The 24,964-nt window shown below is 46.3% G+C and overlaps 1 protein-coding gene across 1 annotated transcript in view; it reads left to right on the top strand.

The window, feature by feature from the left end:
- The window catches only part of MYO18B (myosin XVIIIB), a 154,556-nt gene that overhangs the window by 49,428 nt on the left and 80,164 nt on the right, over positions 1-24,964 (top strand). Inside the window, exons 12-20 of the mRNA XM_067539421.1 lie at positions 5,046-5,216; positions 7,083-7,173; positions 8,929-9,121; positions 10,427-10,507; positions 12,080-12,227; positions 14,586-14,745; positions 16,366-16,549; positions 16,934-17,135; positions 19,703-19,812. Coding sequence (XP_067395522.1) covers positions 5,046-5,216; positions 7,083-7,173; positions 8,929-9,121; positions 10,427-10,507; positions 12,080-12,227; positions 14,586-14,745; positions 16,366-16,549; positions 16,934-17,135; positions 19,703-19,812 — 1,340 coding nt within the window. The remainder of the gene's footprint in view (positions 1-5,045; positions 5,217-7,082; positions 7,174-8,928; positions 9,122-10,426; positions 10,508-12,079; positions 12,228-14,585; positions 14,746-16,365; positions 16,550-16,933; positions 17,136-19,702; positions 19,813-24,964) is intronic.

Genomic DNA, 24,964 nt, shown 5'->3' with positions numbered 1-24,964 from the left:
CCTGTATGACTTTTTCTGTCTCTTCTCTTTTCTGTCCATTCCACCTCAGCTTTGCTGTTTTCCTGCCAGTTTGCTGTCACAGAAGAATATTTATTCGTCGATTATCAGGGGATGTATTCTGCATTTTGTCTCCTTGTTGATTTTAATCATTAAGATGGAATCACTATTATTGAATATAAATAATTGTCATTGCAAATATATGTCCGCTTTATTTGCTGGGGGAGGTAACAGCCCTGTGACCTCCAGGGCTGTGGGGACGGCAAACATTGCTGCGCTTGAATAAGACAATCCTGAACTTGAAGGGATTGCGTCATGAGCTCATCAGCTTCTATAAATGCATCTGTTAGTTCAGTCCTTTCCAGCTCTTAAAGGATGCAAGAAAATGCTATTACAGCCTTTGCCAGTAGCGACTACTATATCATTACAGTCACAATTCAAACACCCTGTTTTCACTCACTCTGAACTTTCTGGAAACCTTTCCTTTGGGTTTGATATTTCCCTTGCTTAGTCTCTGCCCAAAGGCAGAATCACTTTTGAAGGGTCGAGCCAACTGCACACATATTGTTGAGTTGCTGTCTATGTGTGATGAAAGGTATACTTAATCCTGCCTCAGAGCATGGTGACGGAATAAATGACTCCCAAGGCTTCTTCCAGCCCTATGTTTCTATGAATCTATGGCTCTGTTATATGATTCCTTGAAATCAATAGGACCATTCACAGTGCAAAAAAGATATGCCTCCGTCTTTGCATGATTGAGGTTGTAGTGTGGAGCTAGCTGTGCTGAGGGCAAAAGGTGTCTTCGCTAGGTTTGAAAAGCTATTGGTTTTAAATTCATAAAAAGTGTAAACCAGCTGAAAAAGCCATTAGGAGCATAACCAGTAGGAGAAATGACTTGTGTCTAGAAGTGTGTAATTACAATGTGCAATTAACTAAGGACCAAATCCTGCAGTGCTTACTCAACCCAAACGTCCATGAATGCCAATGGAAAGTTTTGAATGAGTAAGGAAAAATGCTACAATATTTATTATTTTCTTTCTTTATTATTGTTCTCACCGTCAGAGGTAAAAGGAATGGATATTAAATATAGACAATGTTCTTCATATATTGCGAGCTCTTTGGGGCAGGGAACGTCTCTTGATCAAAGAAAGACAAGATGGGCAAACCCAAGACAAGATACTTGGCAGCTAAACCGAGGCGTGCAGATTGTTACGGAGGGGGGAGGAGAGACTGGTTATATGGAGGACTTTAAGGGCTAACTAACTTCTCAGTTGGCACACAGACCCATTCGCGTTACTCTGCAATCGGAGAGCAACCCTAAAGCCACTGAGAACATCTGTGCACTGGAATGAGAATCAAAAGGGCTGGCTTTCAATGACTTGCATAAAGCTGGGGGATACCTCAGTGAAACTGCTAATGTTGGAAATAGATACCACTTTGGTTGCTGTCTAAATAAAGGCAGAAGATCTGCAGTAGTTGATGGCTCTTAAAGTAGCTGTGAACGTGAAAAAGAAAATGATAGTTTTTATTTAGTTAGCTAGCTGTGTTTTAGTTTTAGCAGTGAGGGCCTCCGAGTTCATCTCCAGCTGGGAAGGGACAGGGTTTGGTTCTGTGGTTCCAGTCTGGGCCCAGGACTAATATTCTAGATCACTTCCAAGGCAGCCAGCAGAAAGCTTTCTGGGTGAGATGAGCTCCTGTGCAGAACGGCCTATGTGCCTAGTAAGTCCCACTTAAGACCTGAAAACAGAGTTCAAGGGGGACAGAAGTGCTGGCCCATGCTCATATGCCAGTCACCCTCTCCACTGAAGGAGGGGTTGTCAGGATTCATATAGAGCAACAATGATGGCAGTAATGCAACTGAGGTTCTGGCATTGGCCAGGTCTGAGTTTAACTCGCACAGATCTAGTGTTAGTGGAAAACTCGCCCTCTCCTCTGGGATATTGAAATTCAGCAGCCCCCAGACGCACCAAGCAGCTGTGTTTTATTTCTGTGTGTGCGCCTCTGTGCTCAGCGTGTCAAAAAGAGTCCAAGGCGGGGGTCAGATTTCCCGTTGTTGTGGCTGCTTGTTTCGCCAAGACCTTGTCAGATCGGACAGGCCCGTACTGTTGAAATATTTTTTCAAGGAGGCTGTGGACTGGAAAATGAAATGTTAACCCCGAAAATAGTTATTTAAAATGTCTGACTTTGATTTTTGTCCGTTTTGCTGGACATTGCATCTGACCGGCACAGTTTAAATGGGGGAAAGTCTTCTGTTCCCAGCCAATATCCTACTTCCATTGTTCAGATTTCTCTTGAATTATCTGGAAAACAGAATTCAGATCCACACCAACTCCTGTCATTTTTGCAACAGCAGTCCTACTCTGCATTTATTTAAAACCAGCCCCATAATTGGAGCTGGCTGGGTTGCAATATGGAAGGAATTTAAACAGCTTTCATTAGAAAGATCTGATTTGACAAGAGAGAGAACATCCAGATGTTTTACTGGAAATTTGATGATCATCTGTAATTGCATAGACAAACCCCACTGAGTCAACGCAACTTTTGCCCAGTTTTCCCAGCACTCACTGTCAAGGCTGCACTTAGAGCAGGAAACATGGTTTGCTTATTATCAATGATGAGGCTCTTCTCCGCACGAAACGCTGGTGCCGTGCCGTTGGAATTGTTGCTTAGGGGCCTTCTTGGACTCCACTCACCCTGTCATCCTGATTTGCCTTCCTAAAGATGCTTGCCACTTCCTCAGTGGGAGTCGGCTTTTCGTGCCATCCCCTAAGCAGAACTTGGATTTTGTTTTTTGCAAGATGTGACCATTTTCTTTTAACGAGCTTCAATGCTCATTATAATCTTCAATCAAGTTTTAAGTAATTAAAATAATTTAAATGAGCTTGTAATTAATAACCAACTTTGGGTCAGATTCTTCTCCCAGTTAGTGATGCTGATGTAAATCCAGATTAACTCTACTGAGTCAGTGGAATGACTCTGATTTACCCCCGTGTAACTGAGGGCAGACTATGAGCCTTGCAATTCATTGTAGCCAGGGGACTGAGGTACTCCCTGGCTTTGCTTGAGCTCACGATCCGTGGGAGAGATGGCTTTACTAATGCGATAGGCTGTGCCCTGCTGATGACAACTTCAAGCTGTGCCAGCCACGCTCCTGGCATTGGATCGTGAGGCCAGGATCGCTTGGTCCTCGTTGCCCCACCCAGCCATCGGATCCTGCTCAATCCTTGCTGAAGAAACTGATCTAATGCTTTTCTTTAAAGACTGGGCCCAGTTCCTCCTAGGTATAACCCCACTGGTTTCTCCTTGGACTTGCCCTAGAGAGGAATTTGGCACTGTGTCCTGGAGTGTAAGGTAAATGCACAACTGTCCTCTACTGGACAGAGTCAGACTTGCTCTGTGGAGTGTCATAGATTCTAAGCAACTGTTATAAAGGAACTTCTTTAGTAAGGTTACGGGGCCTGGCCTGGTGGAGCGAGGCCTGAGTCTAATCCCAGCTGTCTCCGTGACATGCCAAGCAGCTACACCACGCCGTGTAGTGGCAGAGAGCAAGTCCTAGGTTGCTACTGGCTTGCTATTATATCTTCTCTAACTGCTCCAGCCCCATGTTCCTTTCCAGTCTCCGTGGCAGAGCTCCGTGCTCCCAGTTTGTTTCCAGGCCTCAGATCCTAGCCACTGAGCTGGAAAAGTAAGTTGAGTACTGACACGTCAATCAGAAAAACAAGTGTCCTGATTTTCTTTAGAATTCCTGTCTGCGGGGCTGAGCGGAGAAGGGCTCATGTTAAAAAAAAAAAAAAAAAAAAAAAAAAATCCTTCTGGGACGCTTTGCTCCTTTCCTCTCCGTTTTCCAAGCCCTGTCAGTCTCCACATCACCTAGATGTGAGTCCACAGGAAGAACTGCAGGAAGTGAGATCGTTTGGAGGGGGTGCTTCTTTCCAGCACTTACAACATAAATACAGGTTCTAAGATATAAAGCACTGTGCAGAGGTGAAATTAAACTGAATTGCAGCAATCAGTTTTATTCTGCTCTGTATTCTTTATGAATGGGTTCCATCATGTTCTGACTAATTAGCTCTGCCATATTACACCCGAGCAGCAATTTATTTTAAAGTACTTTCTATCGAAAAATCATTTCCAGGTCACATGACCTGGCATTTGCAGATTTTTCCCTATCTTTGTTGAATGTGAAAATATTATTGCCTGCGACCATCCGCCCCATTTCTTTTGTTACGTGCTCACCGCTAAAATCTGTACCATTGTTGTCTGTGAGTGATTAATGTTACCATGGTATTTGTAATGTTCTCTCCATCAGGCGCAGCTAATAACAAGAGAATGGTAATTAGGCAAAAGGTAAAATTATTAATGGCAATCACTCTTTGAAGGTGGAAACAAGTGTTACCTATTCATTTATTTATAGCCGGGGCATTTATCAACATAATGTCTGAGTATCTCAGAACATGGATGTGAGTCGGTAGGCTCTGATTCCATGCTCATAAGACATTCAGATCAGAGATTTGGGGTTTGTTTTGATTTTTTTTTTTTTTTTTTTTTTGCCTGTTTGCATCCGGATGAATTCTTTCCAGCACCTTCCCTTAGCATGTGACCTTGTCCGTCTCATTCTGAGGTCAGTGAAGGCAGCGAGGGGAGGGGGAGTTGAAAGTTGCATGTGAGGAACAATTTATGTATGCACGGAAGGGTGAAATCCAACATTTCTTTCCTTGGTGGGGGGAGAATAAACAGGTCTCACCAGGAGGATGACCCAGGATGTTCTTCCACCCATTCTACCCCCTCCATGGTAAACAATAGGTTTGCTTTCTGTTTCTATGACTGGACGTGGGGTTGGGAACTAGGGTGACCAGCTAGCAAATGTGAAAAATCAGGACAGAGGATGGGGGTAATAGGCACCTATATAAGAAAAAGCCCCAAATATTGGTACTGTCCCTATAAAATCGGTACATCTGCAGTCAGAACAGAAGGCAGTCAGATGCAACTGTTCTTGATCGGCTGGCTTCTTTTGTGTGATTCTACTGTCTTTTCTCCTCTCTTCTCAGTTGGCAGGAAGCAGTTCATGAAATTTGAGTGGGCTAACAATGCTGCAGAGGTGCTGGGCTGTGATTTTGAGGAGCTCGCAACAGCGGTCTTCAAGCACCATCTGAAACAGATAATAGAACAGGTCACGTCTGGAACGAGTCGGCTGAGCAAAGATGAAGAAAGAAATGCTGGTATCAGACTTTTCCACCCTTTCCTTTAATTATAATTGACGTGGAAATATTGCCGTGGGTATTGTTCTGGACTTTGGCCAGGGAATAGCTAGTGTATTTGTGTGGCATTCTAGAGAAGTGTACTTCACCCATCTCTCACCAGTGCTGTGATCCTCTAAACATAGTTACATTAAAGAATTTTTTACCGATAATTAATGTAACAGTCCCCAGTTTATAATACTGATCATACGCAGCACTTCTTTAGAGCATCTTCAGATCATTAATCCCGACAATCCCACTGCAAGGAAAGCCAAGTAACAAAGTATAAAAATTTTAACCTATCTGCAGAGCGAAAACATGTTTGTCAGAGAGCCCCTCTTCCAGTGGAGACCCTGCTTCATTTTGCAAGAGAGATCCTGCTCGAGCCCTGCTAGTGTGGGCACATACAACTTCTCCTCTCCTCCTTCAAATTAGAGTGAGCTAGATGATATTTGTTCCTCCATCTGCATCACCAGATGTGTTGAACATCACCAAAGTTGTTAGAATCCCTTGGACTAGCCTATGGCCTTTCCATCTTCATGATCAGCATGTCATTTGCGCTTTTCTTTCTATGCCACAAGAAGAAACATTGCTACCTGCACAGAACAGGCAAACGGGCCCCCGTGAGATGCAGCGTCACTCCAAAATAGGGAAATGCCCTTCCCAAGGTCAGCAAGCTGCCAAACCTTTGTCATTTCTTTTGTAATTCACAGGACAATGTGTGCATTTTTGTAACAATTTTGCATTGTGCTGGGACCAACACACGAACTCTTAAATGTACACTTGCCAACCATTTCCGGCAAGGCGGCTGAAAAGCAGCAGAATACAAGGGGAGCATCAGCCTTAACAAACAGTTATTTGAATTGCAAATATCAAGTATTTTTAAGTAGCAAGTGGAAATCATTTGGCTGAGAAGCCAAGAATGTTTTGCTCCCTGCTGACATCTGGGCACTGAGTGTAATTCACAGCCAGCATCCCTCTGATTTCAATGAGTGTGTTTTATTTTTCTCCCGTCTTTTGGTGGTATTTATCTTTTGAATGTTGTTTTTCCCCTTTGTGTGTTTGCAGCCAATGTTCACGGTTCTCAAACTCTGCCATCTGCTATGGAAAGGACTGTCATATTTGAGAAAGGTGCTAGGAGGTTGTTTGTTTCCTAGCAACAAGCTCAGGTTCCAGGGTTAAAGGAAGAATGTAAAATGTTCTAAGAGTATCAAAAAAAAAAAAAAAAAAAAAAGTCAGCATGTAAAGGGTAGCCTTTTTTCACCGTGCTCATGCATGAGGCAGTGCTGGAGATTTATTGCAAATGCCTATGTCTTTCTAGAGAAAATGTGGGAAACATGCTGTATTGGATGTCCAGGGCTAGCTCAATGAAAAGCAAGTATAAACAGATGATCTGATAGCATTAATGAACCACTGCACAACTGGAATAATGGTCACATGGAGCTAATTCAGGAAGGCAGGTTTAGCGAGAGAGATTTCATGCAGATTAAGAACCAGCCTGTACTCCTATGAGGAGTCCTTACTGGCCAGAGTGGAGTCTGTTGACTGGTGTGAGTAAGAGTTTGCAAGATCGGTCCCTATACTGTAAAGGCTTTATTACAAAATATAAATCAGATAAGAGCCACTGGAGCCATTCAAGGCAACTCATGCAAATATTTATTCCTCATGTAAATGGATTTATGGAGTTAGTGCCTTAGACATAAGAACTAGGACTGGTGCAAGTTATGCTCCATAGGGAGCAGGTGATGTAGTTATGCCGGTTCTGTCCATGGAAGTTCAAAACGGATTGACAAATAAATCATTCAGTGTCTTTGCTCTGCTGTCCTCTTTTCTCTTTGGATCCTGTAGGACCCAAGATGACGGGTGTGGAATGTGTGGAGGGGATGGCTTCGGGTCTCTATGAAGAACTGTTTGCGGCTGTTGTCTCGCTAATCAACAGGTACTGAGCGTTCCTAAGCCAGGCAATTAAAAGAACAAACAAGTGAGCAGAGAGCAGGAGGCTGTGATAAGCGAGGTATAAAAACACAGATATGATTCATGTCCATGGTTTGTCCCTTATGTCCCCCCTTCCTGACATTAATAAAGAGGAATCTGTACAGAATGCACTCTGAAGAGACGCACCTGGCATGTAGCCACTGGTTGCTGCAAAAAGGTTATCTGAAGAATGTCTCTGAGACAGAAGAAAGTTATCAGGAAGTCAGAGAGTGATCTTTTTAAAGGATACTGCAGCATGCTCAATAGATTGTTCCACTCATCAGGAGGAGTCACTGATGATTCTCTGAGGTCTCATGGAAGAGCAAAATGCTGCTGGCTGTCTAAAATCCTGAATAAGGAAGCATTAGTTGACAGAATGTATCTTATGTCCCCCTTCCCTTAACACCAGCTTGTTTCGCTTGTTTGTTTGTTTTTTCAAGCCAGCCCATCAAAGCCTTTTAAGCCATTGCCACAAAGAGACAGTATGTCACAGTGGAAACTGTATGTTTCAGTGCAGTCAAGAAAATTTTGCTGACTCTCATTGAGTTGTTGAGGTATTATGGACTTAAATCACTTGCAACTTGTACTACAATTTCAGAACCACAGGACATGTCAGTGATGCTAGAGGAAGGTGCCGATATGAAATTCTTTAAGTGAATTCTAAATATACTTTTGTTTCTTCCTGCGAACTTGTGCGTTTCAGAGAGACTTCAGAACACTAATGCCTGGCATTTTTTCCTTCCAATTATTTTCAGCAAATCTCCTTAGTTGGCATTTGCCATCTGACAGAAGTACACACTCTTAAATCTCAGCCATGTGCACAACATTCAGCACTACAAGTCATGTTATATCAGGCTACGGGAGGAGGCAATGGGAAACGACATTAAAAATGCATCTGAAGGAGAGCAGAGTAACCCAACCTTTTCAGAAATATTTATTTAAAAAAATCACGGGGCTTTCTCCAGCTCATGTTCCCACAGTTATTTTTCTCTGAAATATTTGACATGGATGGAAGCAAAATGGAAAGAAGTTGTTGGAAATATTCATTTCTCTCTAAGCGACTCTATAGCATGGTTCTCCCTCTGAACATACTTGCTGTGCTCTGCATTTCTGGTTACATGTTTCATCAAGAATTAAGGCCCAGCATTCTTCCACAGTAGAAATATCTGATACTTTATTTTCCTACAGTCAATATTTTGGAACTTAAAACGGTCATTAACATAGTCAACCATTTTTAGGACCAGCTCTGGCACCCAGTTGTTAAGACAGCTTAGATCTGAGGACTCCATATTTCAGGTACAGTGCCTAAAAAGAGGCATCTCAGCCCATCATCAGTGAAATGCTTATTAATCCAGGTCAGGAACAGGCTATGCCAGATCTTCTGTGCTAGGCTGGAAGCAGTCACCAGTAATGAATAGAACAATGAGGACTTGGATAAAGTTCAAATCCTGAAGGGCAGGAAAATCCCAGTAGCAATGTGGTTATGATCACTCTGTTTTAAAGACACAGACATGTGCCAACCAACCAGACATGGTTGAGCTATTAAACGTGTTATAATTATAGCTAGGGTCACAGGACTGTCATGATTAAAAGGGCCTCCTGGAATGATAGTTGAACAAACATTTACATTTGGGGAAGGGAAATAATTTCAGCTAACAAAATAGGACTCAGATATGTTCTTGACGAAAGCTTCCATGCTATTTTTACCGTGTTTTCTCAGGTCTTTTTCATCCAGTCACCTCTCCATGGCTTCCATCATGGTGGTGGACACCCCTGGTTTCCATAACCCTCGGCACCAGAGGAAGGAGCGAGCGGCTACTTTCGAAGAACTTTGTCACAACTACGTGCATGAGCAGCTGCAGGCACTGTTCTACAAGAGAACGTTCGTTTTGGAACTGGACAGGTACCGGGAGGTGAGGCTCCAGCTCTGACCCCCTTCAGGATCTGAACTGCTCTTCCACTGGCGACGTATCAGCCAGAGAGTCCGTGGCTTTTTAAACACTGGCTTTTCATAAGGGAAGTACTACTAAAGCATCCAAAAGACCGAATGGAGATGGAAGTCTTAAGCAATGTCCCTCTTCCACCTTTTTCGTGTAGTACCCCCTACCAATCAGCTCCTTGCAGTCCCAGCAGAAATCCCATTAGATTTCATCCCTGCTTTGGACTTCCCTGGTCACCTCTGAATTGGCTTGAGGAGGCCCTGCTAGTGACATCGCTGAGCATCTCCCTGGGTAACCCTGTGTGCCAGGCAGAGAAAAGAAAGGAAAATGTGAAATTATCTAGGAAACAAGTTGACATAAAATCCACAAACAATCACAGCAAGTAAAAAATGACTCTCTGTTTTAATATCTGAGTGACTTACCTCACTCACAGAGCTCAGGCATAATTTGTCTGAATATCAGCATCCAGTTGAATCTGGGACCCAGCATTTGAATTGGTTCCATCTCAATATGTAGGTGCAGGTTCTGTACCTGGAACTGCAGAGAGCTGCCTCGCTAAATTACTGCGGAAAGATATTAAAATGGTGGTTTCTGCTGCAAATGCCGGATTCATCTGCTGCCGGGGCAAGGAGCCACTTAACTCATGGCTGCCCTTCGCGTGGAATGGCTACATTAGCTATGCAAAGTCAAAGCTTGTGTGTAAAAGGCTGTTTTTCAGAAGCGCTGAAATCTCCCTGTGGGGAGCGGCACTATGCGATGATGTAGCGCAAGGAAGAAGCTGTCAATAATGAATGGCTGGCTCGTGCATATGTGGGGCAGTGAGGCTGATAAAATTAACAGCTGTAGGATCAGAAGCCTGGGAACACGGAGCTGTTGACTTAGAATTCTCAGCTCGAAAGGGAAATTGAATAAAAACAATAGGAAGCCTTGAAGCTGCAAATTAAATAATTGATGGTTTTCATGATGCTTCCTTGTTAAGTCCCCCATTATTATCACATCCATTATTTATGAAACTTGTTTGACATTCACCAAACCACTGAAGAAGCCTTTGGTGCACCCTTATCTTGACAGAATTACCCAGCGAAGTCAGCTGAGGCTTTGCCAGTGCAGTCAGTTCAAAGATGTCTGATCCAAGAGCTTTGATCAGCCGACTTCAGGCTGTCGCGAAGCGAAGGGGGATAAGGAGCAGACGCAGTTTTTCTTCTTGTAAGTTTATTTCCTCTTGGATTTCAAATGTCCGCTCACAAATGAAGCAAACTTTTCACTCGTGTTTTCCAGGAAAATGTCGAGGTACCTTTTGAGCTGCCAGAGGTCTCTCCGATGGCCACGGTGTCTGTCACTGATCAGAACTCCTCACAGGTAACGGGGCCTGGAAGCAACGGCAATTCTCTCTGTCCATCTCCTTGCCGGTGGTCAAGGGAGCAAGTGCTGGGAGAGCTGCTGGTTGTGAATCTCGCATTTTGTGAGGATTAGTCTCCCTTTCTCGGTGGAACAAGGATTTCCTGAGGCAATGTGCTGACCTGAGATGCACTGACCGTGGGGGACAGGAACAGAATGGTGACCGAGGGCTGCAGCAAGGACGCAGTTAGGTTCTTAGTGTTTCACAGTGTGTTCTCTTTGGCTGCTTCTTTTAAGGTCTGGCTTAGTGCTAGTGAAGTCTCTCTCTATATATATCGTCTCTGGTTGTCCCTAACGCACATACAGCATTGGCAGCAGCAGTGCCTGCTTCCCCATACACACCACCTTCTCCGTGCTCCTTAGCCCTCACCTGAGTGGGCACCGTATTCAAACTTCACAGGGGACTTCAGTCCCGATGGTCCATTCAGTTGTTGGCCTGAGACTGCAAGCAGACTGAACAGAGGGGGTCGTTAGTGACTGCTGAGATTTTGGTGATAGGGATATGGATACAAATCCCAACTCGTTTTACAAAGGTGACCGAACAGCCATCGCTAGAGGGTACTGTAAGGTAACGCACCACTAACCCGGATCCGATTTGACGTGGTGATCGAGAAATGAAAGGCTCAATACTCCATTCATGACTAATCCACTGCACCAGCCTTTAAGTGCTTGGCATTGTCTGTGGTTTGTAATGCTGCAGTTACGAGAAGATGCAGACAGACGAGTATCCATGTCAGTAGAGTGAAATGCATGTTTGTGCACGACTGCAACTCAACAGTGGGGCAATTCAATGGAGTGTCCAAGTTAAACTGCACCTGGTGCTTGTACAGACTCATTGTCATTCTGCTGCATCGAATAGGTCTCTTTGCCTATCTCCCTGTCAACACCAGGTGCCCCTTCCGTATGGTTACAAGTCCATTCTCTGTTTATATGACTCAAGGGCTCAGGTTTCTATCCCTGGCATGGCTGTTGCAGATCTCGGATCTGATCTGCCTCTCCAGTGCAGAGGAGTGGTTCCAGCAAAGGCAGCTGAGTAGCACTGGTGGCCGTGAGAACTGAATTGGACCCAGGAAGCCTTTCTTGTTATTGGCCCTAATGTTTTCCCTTGCTCAATTTCATCCCGTTTGTCTCCTGCCCTTTTCCCACGCTGAGTCATTCGTCTCCATCCTTGGTATTGACACCCTGGAAATCATGATACGATTCTTCATGTTCTGGCCTCTCCGGGTCATCACTCGCCCGGCCTGAGCGTATGTTTGTGAGGGAGCCCAGCAGAGTCTGAGGAACTAGTGTAACTTAAAACCTCGTCCATGGCAGAAAAACCAAATCACCCCGAGACAGCTCTCCTGCCTGGTGAATGGGCAGCCCTGGGTGGAGATGGTGGGGAAGGTGGTTTAAGAATGAGGGACGAGTCAGGCAGCCGTATCTTCAAAGCCTCGGTAAGCACAGACAGCTAAGCTCGCATTTCCACTTGCCTGCCCCCGCTCTGCTCACTCCGTGTGGGAGATGTTCTGACCGGTCGTTTCATTTCACCAGCGGCACGTGCCTCCCCGTGGCCAGAAGGAAGAGCGAAAGGGCTTGCTCTGGATCCTGGACGAGGAAGTTCTGACCCAGGGCTGCAGTGACGGCGTGGTGCTCGACCGCCTGTGCTCGTACTTTGCCAAGGAGGGCGCAGCGAGTGAGGGTAAAGAAGAAGGAGGCTGTGTTCGTAAACTCTGCAGAGAGGGAGTGGGCGGTGCCCTCCCTTGGCACCTCCCTATGGCTTGGAAAGGTTAAGGGATCATCTGGCAAAGCAAATACCTCAGTATGCTGCACTTTGCTTTGGCCTTGGGGGTGGTGATTGTTTCTTGGTGGCAAAGGGCCAGGCAGACCTTTGGTGAGACTCTGTTGGCTACCACGGGCAAATGTGAGTCTCAGCGTTTTATCTGGGGATAGACCACGCTTGAGCAAGGGGGAGACACTCTGGTTCAGTGGATGTTACATGCAGTCCACCCTTTCCCCCACTCAGTGCCCTTTCAAGTACCCTGTGAAAGTACACTGAGTCTCTGTCCACCCATTCTAGCCTTTATCCGATAGGCGATGTAACCTCTACAGGGGCCGCTCGCTGCGTTTCATCACGCCCTAGCTTTCTGATGGCAGACTAGCGTAACCTCCAGCTACCTTGCATCTCCGAAATACGATTAATAGCAACTGTTCACCAAAGGGCCACACGTACAAAGGACGGTGGAATGGGGGCAACCACAAAAATGCACTTGGACCCACTGAGCTTGCAACACACACACTAGTGCGTAGAAGCAGGCGTCCGTTTATGCCAAGCTGGGTTTTGCGTGTGCACATGCATGTTTGTGGGCTCCCCTGTTGTATTCTCTGACAAAGTGGCCCTAAAAGCCTGTGATGCTGCTGAGACAGTGTTTTGGACTCAACATAAAACCTCTTAGAACCTGACCTAACATCTCATCCGTACGTGGGAACCAACAATCTCTGCATCCCCGCTGGCAGGCCAGCTTGGCAGGCTGCAGCATCACTCCTGGTGCTCTCTAATGGACATGGGACGGGGAGGGCTTGACTTGAACGAAAGTTCCAGATTTTGATGCATGTATTTACCTTTGCATCATTGAATAACCTGTCAGCAGTGGAACTGGAGATGGAATTTTGTGTAATCAGATGGACAGTCCCATCTAAGTGCTTTCACTCTAACTAGCGGATGCTTTGCCGTTCACTTTCAGGAGAAGTAGAGCAGGCTAGAGTCAAATGAAAAGATTAAGGTATCTGAGTGTTGGTGCACCTAAAGGAAAGCCACATTATTTCTGGTAGGTCAAGTATAGACAGGATTACCATGTAGTGGTACCATGTAGGGCATCTGTAGTCACCTCGTTGATACGACAGTCATACAGTGCAGAACAGTCTGGCTGTGCTAAACCAGACAGAAAAATTCCCAACGTTCTCATCTAGCAAAATTGCCCAGGTTTAATGGGGGTAGAAGTTTGCAACAAATATCAACACCTCTGAGAAAAGTTTTAACTCCAGCACAGCAGCATGCAGGATTCCCTAGGGTTAGCTACAGCATGTGCCTCTGACAGCGTCTTTGAACGTGGGAACAGGAAGTTCTTGCTTTCGAAAGTGTTTCAGACCCAGCTCCAAAATAACGTAACTATACAGGGCCACGCTCTCAGCTGGCGTAAGTTGGCGCTGAAGTCAGCAGAGCTGAGCTGATTCACATGCGCTGAGAAGCTGGCCCGGAAACATTGTTGACCGTGCAGCATGCAGGGCTTAAAGAACCTTAGAGCTGCTAACCCCAATGGCCCACAGAAAAGACCATTTTTGTCATGTGTGCAGCAGGTGCCATTTATAAACAGACAGGAAGCTGGAGTCTGCCCAGCCAACAAGCGTGAGAGTGGTGAGCATCGCCACCTCCCTGCCTGCTGGCTTGCTCAGGGCCACATTGGCAACAGCAGCTCTGACTGGGCAGGCTATGCCCTAAGGAAAGGCAGCAGCGTACAGGGATGGAGAATGGCACAGGTGGCTGAGTTCTTCTGGGCTTCACGGCTGCTTTTATAGCTCTAGAGTTTTCCAGAAGTCGGCAGAATTGCACCGTGTGAAAGGCCAGTGTGGACCTGTTTGAGCATCTTAATTTAATTGCGCATCTCATGACACTGCACTTCACTAGTCTGGCTGCTTTCCATGCTGGGACAGGGGATGGGAGGGCTGCAGGATAAAGGAGCAGTTCCAGGTGCAGGAGGTGACTATGCATCCTGCAGACAGTCTGTGCCCGGCTTTTCTTGGACAGGTGCTGCTTCTGGCACATAACGGAGGTGCAATATACATCAGCTGAAAGGAAGGCTGCTATGTCAGTGCCCTCTTCACCAGCCTGATGCTGCAGGGTCTCTTCCTGTACCGGCTTACCGCAGATTTGTGCTAATGGGCGCAGCCCTAGGAAACCCCCTTCATATTAGCTGGACAATAGGCCCCCCTGTGTGTGCAGCTCTGCTGACTTCTCCCCATTGACCTTGAATAACCTCTCGCTGGTGTATTAATATTCCAGAGGAAGGCTCCCTTCGCAAGTGTGAGCAGGTGCTGCAGTTTGAGATCTTCCATCAACTGGGCCAAGACCCTGTGCGTTACGACCTCACTGGCTGGATCAATAAAGCCAAGCTGAACCTGTCAGCACAAAATTCCATTCAAGTCCTGCAGCAATCCAAAATGTGAGTACCCGGGGCAGGCTTCACCTGCAGTTTGCAATAGAGAGGCAGGTAGCTCAGGCAGGGAACCTGGTGACGAGATAAATCAGAGCTGGGATGCAGGGCACATCTCTTTCACTGCAGCTCTAGTGATAATAAACTTTGCCAAGGAGAACTGCTCTGGCTTTAATATCCATCCTTAATGGAATGAAGAGCTTTACCTGGGGTTGGGACCTGTAAAACGTTGCCTTGGGGTGAAAGCAAAGTTAACGGAGGGGAAAGTGATTCCCGTTTTTTCTCCCACCTTTTATTAAGCCTTAAGAGCTAAAAACACTTTTATGGATATTTTTGAATCAGCTGGGGATCAGAAAGTGGAAATGATACGTTTTATAGCATTTATAAAGATACTCCAAAGCGGCTGGCAGGCCATCCTCACTGGCTGCTTTGAGAACTGCTTCTGCCTAGCTCAGTCCCAGAGAAGTATAGGAAAATAATTTCCCTAGCTGCACAATTCTTCCTGAAGTCAGGGATAGCTTAAAGGGATATCTGCCACAGTTAAACGCCCTCTCTCCACAGCTGCTGCTTGCTACAGAGAACAGATTTTAGTTGGTCTTTTGTCACATCAGGAATAACCACTCCATGTTTTCATAATGGATCGTGTACGAATTTTTAGTGAGAAACCAAAATTCTGAAGGGGTCCAGTCATTTACACACGACACAAGAGCAAATCCCAGCTGTTGATAACAGTGACGCACAAACGGGTTTGGGTCACGTAAGCGCTCTCTCTCCCGTCCCTGAACCGCCCTGAAAGCTCAGATCCAAACTTTGCAGAAGTTTGTGAAGGTTTGGTTGCCTTTCCCGACATGATTTAGGAGGGAGAGGGGCAGGATCTCATATCCTGAGCGCTGGAGTGGCAGCCAGCAGTTTGAGTTATCATCCTGGCTCTGATATTTACTCCACTTGGACCTTGGTCAAGTTACTTAACCTCTCTGTTTTAGTGTTCCCATCTGTAACAAAGGGCTGATAACACGCTCCCTTACCGAGCTCCTGGGGTATTTTGAGTATTAACTAGTTAGGTCCTGATTCTGCAACCCTTGAACATAATGAGAAGCACCCATTATTGTCAATGGGACTACTCAGGCAAGTGCTATTCACTGTGAACAGTGGGGGCAGAATTGGTCCCTTCGGGTTTAAGTGCTTCAAACACTTGTGACCCGGTAACTTTTACCTGGAATATAAAAGACTCAGCTTCTGGGGGCTGGGAAGTTTGCTGTTGAGATACCCCGTTCTTTCCGTACCCGATCCCAGTGCATGCCTCTGGTATTTGTGCTGGGATACAATTCCTGGTTAAACATCCAGAAGGGAACTCAGGTTCTTGGCACAGAATGCCAGGAAATATTACACTTCAGACAAGGATGATGCAATATGGCAGCTTCCCCATAAGTAAAGAAGCTGCAGTACCCAAACACTTTCCCCAGCAGTGAGCTAGCCAGTCGCCAGTCATGGTTTAATTCCCTTTTTCAGGTGACCTTTCAGTGAAAAGAAAAGGTTTTCCACTCAGCTGCGGGCCTTTATTGCTGTGATCTTATCAATCAGCCAGTGTGTGACCTTGGCTGGTTTATTTCATTGTTTCATTTCTGACAGAGATGATCTGAAGAAGCTGTTTCTGTCCCGGTCCAAAATGCCCCTGATTTGCCGGGCAGTGGCAGGTCTGGAGGGAAATTCCCAGCAAGCTCTGCAGCGCATTGGTTGTGTGAGGAAGACCTTCACCAGCAGCTTTGCAGCTGTGAAGAAGAAATCTGTGTGCGCTCAGATAAAACTTCAGATGGTGAGTGACCAAATTGTCTTGATTCCCTCCCATATCTTAGCGGGTGGGTCAAAGTGCCTTTGTCACGTTGAGCACATTGTCATTAATAATTCTTGCCTATATCATGGTAGGATCCTGGCACCTCGGTTCTATTGCACTGGGCATTGTACAAACATCGTAACCGACAGCTCCTGCCCCAATGAACTGACAATCTAAGCAAACAGTGACCCTGATCTGGTGCCGTTTTCCTCCATTGGTTAGTTCTGTTTCTGATTCCTAGTTATTTGAAGAATCTCCTTGTATGTGGCCCATCAGCTGGTGGAAAGGGAATTCTTGTCCTTCCATGACAAAGTGCCATCCCTTTAATCCCCAATTGATCTCATTTATCTGTGATTTATACCACAGGACGCTCTCACAAACCTGATCAAACGATCCCAGATACAATTTGTCCATTGTCTTGTGCCACGAGCGGGAGCAGATGGTGCAGAAGGGAAGCTCTCCCAGCCTGGCGTCACAGGAGAAGCAGAGCTCACTTTGGACATACCAACCCTGAGAGTTCAGCTGTGTGGGGCCCAGTTACTAGATGCGTTACGCCTGTACAGGATCGGTACGGCAAGCCTACGTCGCGCAATAGCTCGGAATTTTTTTGCGTGCGTTCTTCCCACCCTGCCTTAGCCGCTGTGCAGCAAAGCCGCTCAAGTATGCACTTACTAAACGACTCACTCCTCGTTCCTTCTTCTGATTAACCACTTCTCCGCATGTCCTGTCTTCATTTATCAGAGTGACGTGATTGCCATGGGGAGGAGGTGGATTCACAGTGGTTTCTAACTCCTTTGCCCCAGGCAGAGGATTTTCAGGATCTCTCCACCCCCAGACGGCAGTGCTGCCTACTCAGTGACTTCAGTCCCCTCTACCAGTTTACAGTCATGGAGACATGCCAGCTCAATTGTGCATAACCTCGTCAGTCCTAATGGCTGCCTTTCCGCTATTTCCCCTCTGAGATGACTGAACATGTCGTGCTCCCAGCTGAGCAATGGCAACACAAATGTTTCAGAGGGAAAACTAAATCAGGCCAGGCCCTGCCTGTTCTGATTCTCCTGCTGTAATCTGGACAGAGCTCTCCTTTTTGAGCTTTGACTTTAAAAAGGTAATATCCCCGAAATATCCTAGCACTTCGATCCCCTGGAATGTAAAAAGTGAGACCCAACTGCACTGAATTGTATGGCCTAGGCCCCAAAACTGCCACTTCCACCCACACCTCAAAACCGGCGCTCTGTCGACTCTGTAGGATGGAGCTTGCCAGCCAAGGCCTGTAAGAAACACAAGCCAGAAGGCTGACAAACATTTCCCACACAAAACAAGGCGGTTGTGACGAGGGGAGTCAGCTGAAGAGCTGGGGTTATGTAGAGGGGGCGTCAAGGGAACTTGTCGTAGTTCTGAGGCTGCGCGGCACAGAGATCAACGTCTGCTCAGCTACGGTGACTGTTCTGTTTGTTTGGGTGCATCTTTCATCTCCTCTAGAACGAGCCTGGACTCGGCTCAGACGCGTTTCCAGTGGGGCTAGATTCCAGGGGCAAGTAAAGAGTTATCGAACCCATGTGTCCCCTCCAAGAGCAGTTGCCATGGTGCAGGTTCAAGGGGCGGGGATAGCTGGGGTCCCAGTGCATTGTAGAGCTTAATTTATCAATGAAATGGCTGGCAGTGGAGAGGGCAGGGCATAGATATTCTATGTTCTTGGTGTCCTGCTGTGCCTGAAAGGTGGGCGACCATATGCTGCATTAGAGTAGTTTGTCCATGGCCTTGCGAGCGAGGTACAGGGGAGGGACCTTGCAGTGTCTAAATGTGAGGTGTCCAGGGATAATCTCCTAACACTCATCTCTTCCCAGGAGCCAGGCCGTGTTATTGCCTTACACACAGCTGGCGTTGTAGTTAGCGACAGAACTCAGAGCGACTTTTTGAAGGATCTGATCCACTGCTCCGGCTGTACGTTTGTTAGAATGGTTGGGCTAGGTGGAAAGTTTCTAATGCCGAATAAATCCTGTCTCTTCAAGCTGTGCGGACGCAACAATAAATATATCCAGATTTGAAAGCACTTGTGAGAGCGGGAGTGAGCATTAGGTACAATCAGAAACAAAGAGAAATTATTCCTCCGTCAATGCCTTATTGATTAGGGCTTTGCTCTCTCTGACATCGAGCCGAATGAGCCGGGAGCTGCCATGGGGAAATGCTCACAGCCTGAGATGGCAGTCTGAGCTGCTGGGTGACAGTCCATTTCAGGTCAGGAGGATGCAAGCTGGGACTCCGTTACCCTGTCTCTCTTGGCCAATGCGGCACAGTGAAAAGCTTTTGCATATATTTTAAATTGGCACCTGATACTCAATCCCATGTTATCACAGCCAGGGAGTGTAGATTTTGCTGGATGAAGACGATTTATATTACAATGGTACCAAGAAGTCCCTCATAGCACCAGAGCTCTGTTAAGCTAGGTATTGCACACACACCTGGGAAGAAACAGTCCCTGGTCCTGTGAGCGTACAGTCAAACGGACGAGCCTGACAAAAGCGGGGAGAAGGAAACTCTGACCAGCCCCCACTTAATGCACAGCAGGACTGAGGCACAGAGAAGTTCAGCAACTTGTCTGAGGTCAGACCATTTGTGGAAGAGCCTGGACTCAAACCCCACTCTCCTGAGTCTCGGGCAGGCCATTAACCACAAGGCCAGCCTTCCTTTCCAGGGGGGCTGGCTTTTGCGCACTAAAGAGGAAGGATTGCCCGGTATTTAAGGCACTGACCTGGCACTTAGAAGTCCCAGGGTTATTTTCCTGCTCTGCCAAAGACTTCCACTGTGACACTGGGAAAACCACTTACATTCGCTGTGCCTCAGTTTCCCCATCTCTCTCTCTCTCTCTCTCTCTTTCTCTGTATGCTCTTTGGGAAAGGCTTTTTCTGTTTTAGAGAGAAAGTTGTGCTGTTCTCCACTAGTCACAGCAGCACAGCCCATCATCCCTGCACCATGCTCCTCCCTCCACATCCAGTCCTAGGAGGAGGAGAATTTTCTCCCAGGTTTCTGTTTTCCGTACAGATCTGTGGACTGGCCCCTATTCCGATTCACTCATGAGTAACGCGTAGCATCGCCCTCTCAGATCTGCATCCTGCTCCTCTCTGTCTCTCCCAGGTTATGGGGATCGCATGGTGCTGACTCAGTTCCGACGCCGCTTCCAAGTGCTGGCTCAGCTGGTGATGAAGAAATACACATCAGCCTACGAAACACCGGACGAGAATAAGGTGTGTGGGTTGCCAACAACCGTGTGTTGCTGGTGGGGGAGTGAGCTGGAGCCAGGTCCTCTTTAATGCAGCATTACCAACTGCAAGTGTTCAAACCATCGGGAGGTTGAAAACAATCCCTTCTTGTTGTTTGTCTTCTGGTTTCTGAGCTTTTCCGCTGCACTCACGAACGTGTTCAATCCTCCCTCTGCAGCCACAAGGGGTGGGGCCTTGCTTTTTTTACACAGATGACAGCTGCGGGGCCCAAGTGAGCCCTTGCCTGCTGGAGCTGGGGCTTTAAGAAAACACCGAATACATCGAGACTGGCTAGAAAGTCCCCAGAGTTGGCAACGCCGCGCATGGATCTGCAGAGCCAGCCCACGTGTTGTGCAGGCAATGAGCTGTCAGAGCCCAGGACTGATAAACAGCAACTTGTGGAGGTTGCAGATGGGCTCATGACGGCTTCACGGCGGAGTGCCGGTTTTGATAAACAATGGGCACGGTAGCGAAGGAACCGAGATTCATTTGCTAGCTTCCTCTTAGCCAGCCATTGATTCAGCCAGAGTATTCATCTCAGAAGTACAGGACGTTCTAATTTCCCCCTGTAGTTCTCATCTGAGACAGAGGATCAATCACTGGGAGAAGAGCGCCTGAGTTCATGCTGCTTTTGTGCACCACGATCTAGATACTCCGTGCAAGGTTCTCCCATGTTTCACATGGCACAATGAAGGGATGGGAATTTAAATTGCTCTCTCTGGCTCGTGGGGGGCAGCTCTCCAGTCGGCTTGGCTGCATCCTTGCCCTTTGTTAATGAGGTTCTAGTGACCTGAGTACATTAGCAATTTGTCTGAACTTCACTGGAACAGCAGCAAGGCCCCTGGCTCGTCCTGGTGCTTTTCCTGACTAGAACTGGGTTTTCCAAATGCAATAGACAATCTGAGTCCTGACTGCAATAGCAGCATTTGCCCCTGTTATTGCACAGTGGAGAAACCAACCCGGAAATGAAGCTTGCTTTGTTCCTCCTTAAATACCAGAGAGCAGAGTAAACTGATTTAAAAATCCCGCTTGTTGGGAGCTGACCGGTGCTCTGTTCTCTAGTGGGTCGGGCTGTAATGCCCTTATTTACAGTGTAACTTTATTTTGCACATCGAGGTCCACATGCTCTGGAAAGTGAAATGGGTGTGTGGGCGGGCGGAAGGTCTCAGCTTGCTTTCTAGTCCAAGTCCAGCTGCACCAATGGCAGCAAACAGCAACAGCATGGAGCAGGCAGAGAGAGGCAGACCAAGGACTCTCAGAAGCAGCAGCAGTCCATCTGCCAGACATTAGCTTAAAGAGTCAACCGCAGGGAATCCCTGAGTGTGGAGGGACTTATTTTGCTAGCCTTCCACCAAAGAGCAGGCTGCGTTCACCTGGGAAGAGACCCACAGCTGCCTACGAGTTTGTATTCAGAGAGCCACGAAAACTACAGATACATAAGCTGCATTGAGGTCGCACTTCCTCCATCCACCTGCCCAGCCTGGCCTGTGCGGCAGGGTTGTGTTAACTGACAGCGCCGCCTGTCGCTTTAGTGTGGTGACAAATCTCCCTGCAGCGACTGGCCCAAAGCCACTGTGACTGGGATCCTTTCCTTCTGCCTTCACCCTACACAGAGGGGGACAGTCACCGTTGCTTTGGGCAGAAATGGGGCCAGAGATCCCCTCTAGCTGGGGGTGTCTGAGAAGAAAATAAGGTAGCACTGATAGAAAGGAAGGTGGATAATTTAACCATCAATGTCTCTCACCATTTCTTCTCATTAATGGCCATGTCAACCACCCCCTTGCCTTTTGCCTCGTGCAAACTTCGCCAAGGCAGTTCTCACGGGGTTAATCCAGGTCATAAGTGTTATGGGATGGGGCAGGGGTCTGATCTGATGGAAAACGATGAAATGAGGTCAGCCTGTCATCACGTGCCATTAACACTAGAGAAAAGTGAAGCTACTGCTCTCTTTATAACCTGAGCGGCTTATTGGATGAGGGTGGGGGTTTCTAAGGAGGTGCCGAAACCCATTGAAATTCTGTGGCAGTTGGGTGCCAAACTGTTTTAGGAACCTGTGAAAATCCCAGCTCCAAGAAGTCTGAAAGGAGAAGGATGGTTAGGAGTAAAGCGGACTGTTCTCTTTGCTCGCAGGTTTCATTTGCTCCCACGTAGATTTTCAGTAAAAATGGAGGGTGGGGCAATGTCATTTAAGAAAAAGCCGATAAAGATTCAAATTCTGGAGAGGCTGATAGGAGATAAATATTCATGAACATGTGCTCCCTTGTGCAAACTGTCAGTGTGCAAAGTCAGTAAAGACTCCCGGATTTAATGAGACAAGTTTGACGGCCAGAAAAGGTCAATATTGTTATTAAATGCTATAAGACGACAGAGGCTCCTGAGTCAGCAGAGTGTAAACAGGGGATTGGAAAAATTCATCCTCCCTGGTGCTGGCCGTAATGACGTTGTGTTACAGGAAAACTGCATTAAGTTGCAATTAGCTGCATTAACACAGCCACTGGCGCAGAAAAGATGTTTTTCTTCATCCTTGAGGTCACTGTACACACACTCTTTCTCTCTCTGCAGGGCCCAATCCTTCATGCACTGAAGCTAATGGGAGTTTTATCGTCCATTCAGGGGAAACAGCACTGGGTCTTTGCATATAAACGTGTATTCTGATTTCATCTCTAAAACGCTCCCACCCAGAACTAGAGCTTTGCAAACAACAGGTTCTATGGTTCACTGGCCAGTCCAAAAAATTGGGGGTGGGGGGACAGAAATTGTGTTGAAAATGTTGGCATATGGCAATGTTGAAAAAAAATTGTTTTGGGTTGAATGGAACGTTTTGGTTAGATTTTGAGCATTTGAAATCACGTTTATTGTTTTTTAAATAAGGAAATTTTGAACAAAAAAAATCGTTTTGATTTTTTTGTACAATTGATTTATTGTTTTGGGGTTTTTTTTAAACCAAAATAATTTGGCGAAACCAACGCAAATTTACAGAACATTTGGGGGTCACCTAATCTGTGGTTTTCTCTGAAAATGTTTTTTGCCCAGCTCTACCTACAGTGCTGTAGTCACTCATCTGTAGGTTATCCATTCTCATGCACAGTTCCTCCCCGCCTCCACCACCGGCAGTCTCTGTCCTTCCCTGTTCCAAGCTGCTGCTGTTAGTCGTGTGTGTATTTGTTTTACACCAGCAGCACTTGGAAACCTCACCCAAGCTGGTCCCTATGGTGCTAAGTGCTGCACAGATCTACAAGACAAGACAGTCCCTGCCTGAAAGCATTGACAGTCTTAGAGATTCTGACTCTCACACTTGGCCACCGCTAATAATCGCTTATGAATTTAAACCTCACTTGTGAGTGTAGCACTAAACACAAAAGCCCCTCCTGTCCCCATTCCCAGCCCCAACAGCTTGGAATGTAACGAGGTTGCATTTGCTGTACATGTCTTAGGTCTCCATCCCTGACCCCAGTCAGATATCTCCTGGGTATCCACATTTCAACAATGCCTTGTTCAGTTTAAGAACAGGCCTAACTAGGAGGAGGCAGCAAGGATGGTGTATTTCAGAGATTCACCCAGAAGCGAACACCAAAGAAAATGCTCTCTTGCTTTCCTGGTAGATGTTATACAGCCTGGCTCCACATCTACATTTTGCATTGTTACAAACTCAGAAATGAATAATATGTTCTCTAATTGCATTACATAGTGAGTCTGACATCCCCCTGGAAAGTTCATGTCAGGCTTTCATGGGCAAATCTGCTTAGCTCTTCACAGAACTCAATACAGCTAGATCAAAGCAAGGACGATTTCAACAAAACACCATGCTGGAATGGTTTTGTTAGACTTTGACAAGTTGTCCTAACAAATACGGGATCTCTCACACACATACAGGCACAGGTGAGCATTCACACACACACACACACACACTAGGTTGGTGGGATGCTCTCATGTTTTATATGTGAATGAAAAATGATGGCACATATAGTAGTCCCACATAAATTTGCAAGGCCTCAGAAGAAGTGTCAATTAATTACCGATAGGAAATCTTCAGTGATGCAAGATAATGTTTTTCCTAGTTATGTTAGAGAAGAGGTATTCAAAGTACAGGATATGTTATAACTGAAGGCAAAGGGCGTCACTGGGAATTAACAAGGGTTTATATCTGTAACAATTGTGGATGCTGTTTGAAATCCTGAGCACTCCAGCAGTGCAGGTGCCTGCGGGAAAGGTGTTCGGGTTAACTAGTGATGCTGTAATGGATGTTGGGTGGGACTTTCAATATCGCCTAGGTGACTGAGCAGCACAAATTATGTTGACGTCTGAGCGTGCCTCAAAGAAATGAGCAGTGCGGATTAGACTTTCTGACCTCGGTGGGTTCTCAGGTTCACACGTCCATTAGCAGATTTTTCTGCTGCTCGTGGCTTTGATTCACGGTCATTTGTATCACTGAAAGACCATTCCTGCTCCGAATAGAAAAGATACGTTTTGTCTTCTGTATGCAAGTCAGGCTCTGCTACCATGTCCACTGAAGTCCATGGAAGTATTTCCACCGTAGATCAGGCTCTGGAATGCTGGAGTAAAATATGGAGAGGACTATAAGCAAAGAGCAACTTCCACTCAAGATAAACCCAGCATAACACATTTAGCTAAAGTCCCTGTAGCTTATCTGGGAATACTTTCTCGTTCTCCAGCAAGGTCCCTTGCAGATCTTACAATGGTTTCTTCTGCTCACAACAGGAATGAGAAACTGTGCAGCAGCAGAATCATTACAGATCGGTGTGTGTTGGCTCCAAACTCCTGAGCACCTCAGTTGCTTGAGCCTTTACACTCCCTCCGTGTTCGTCTTGTGCTTTTAAAATAATTTTGCTGCTGGACTCAGCTCAGCTCTGAGTGTTGAAATGGAACGTGAATTAAATCAATAGCCATTTTTAGAGGCTTTTGATGTTCCCTGAATGGCTTATGACACCTTCGGTTTGTTCTGTGATATTGCAGATTGCAGAGCATTTCAAAGGAATGAGCCAAAGGTGTGACTTTTGTATATTTTATTATTTGGGAAAGAGATTCTCTGTGATGTTGTTTTGTCTTAGACCAGACTTGAATGCCAGACCTGAATATCGGAAGGCTATTGAGAGCTCCTCTGAAGTCACATATAGTT

This window comes from Emydura macquarii, unplaced genomic scaffold (genome assembly GCF_026122565.2).
Source record: "Emydura macquarii macquarii isolate MOO-44397 ecotype Brisbane River unplaced genomic scaffold, CSIRO-AGI_Emac_v2 contig_554, whole genome shotgun sequence".
Taxonomy (NCBI): Eukaryota; Metazoa; Chordata; order Testudines; family Chelidae; genus Emydura; species Emydura macquarii.
The sequence above is the reverse complement of the archived record's forward strand: the minus strand, read 5'-3'. Positions and strand labels throughout refer to the sequence as shown.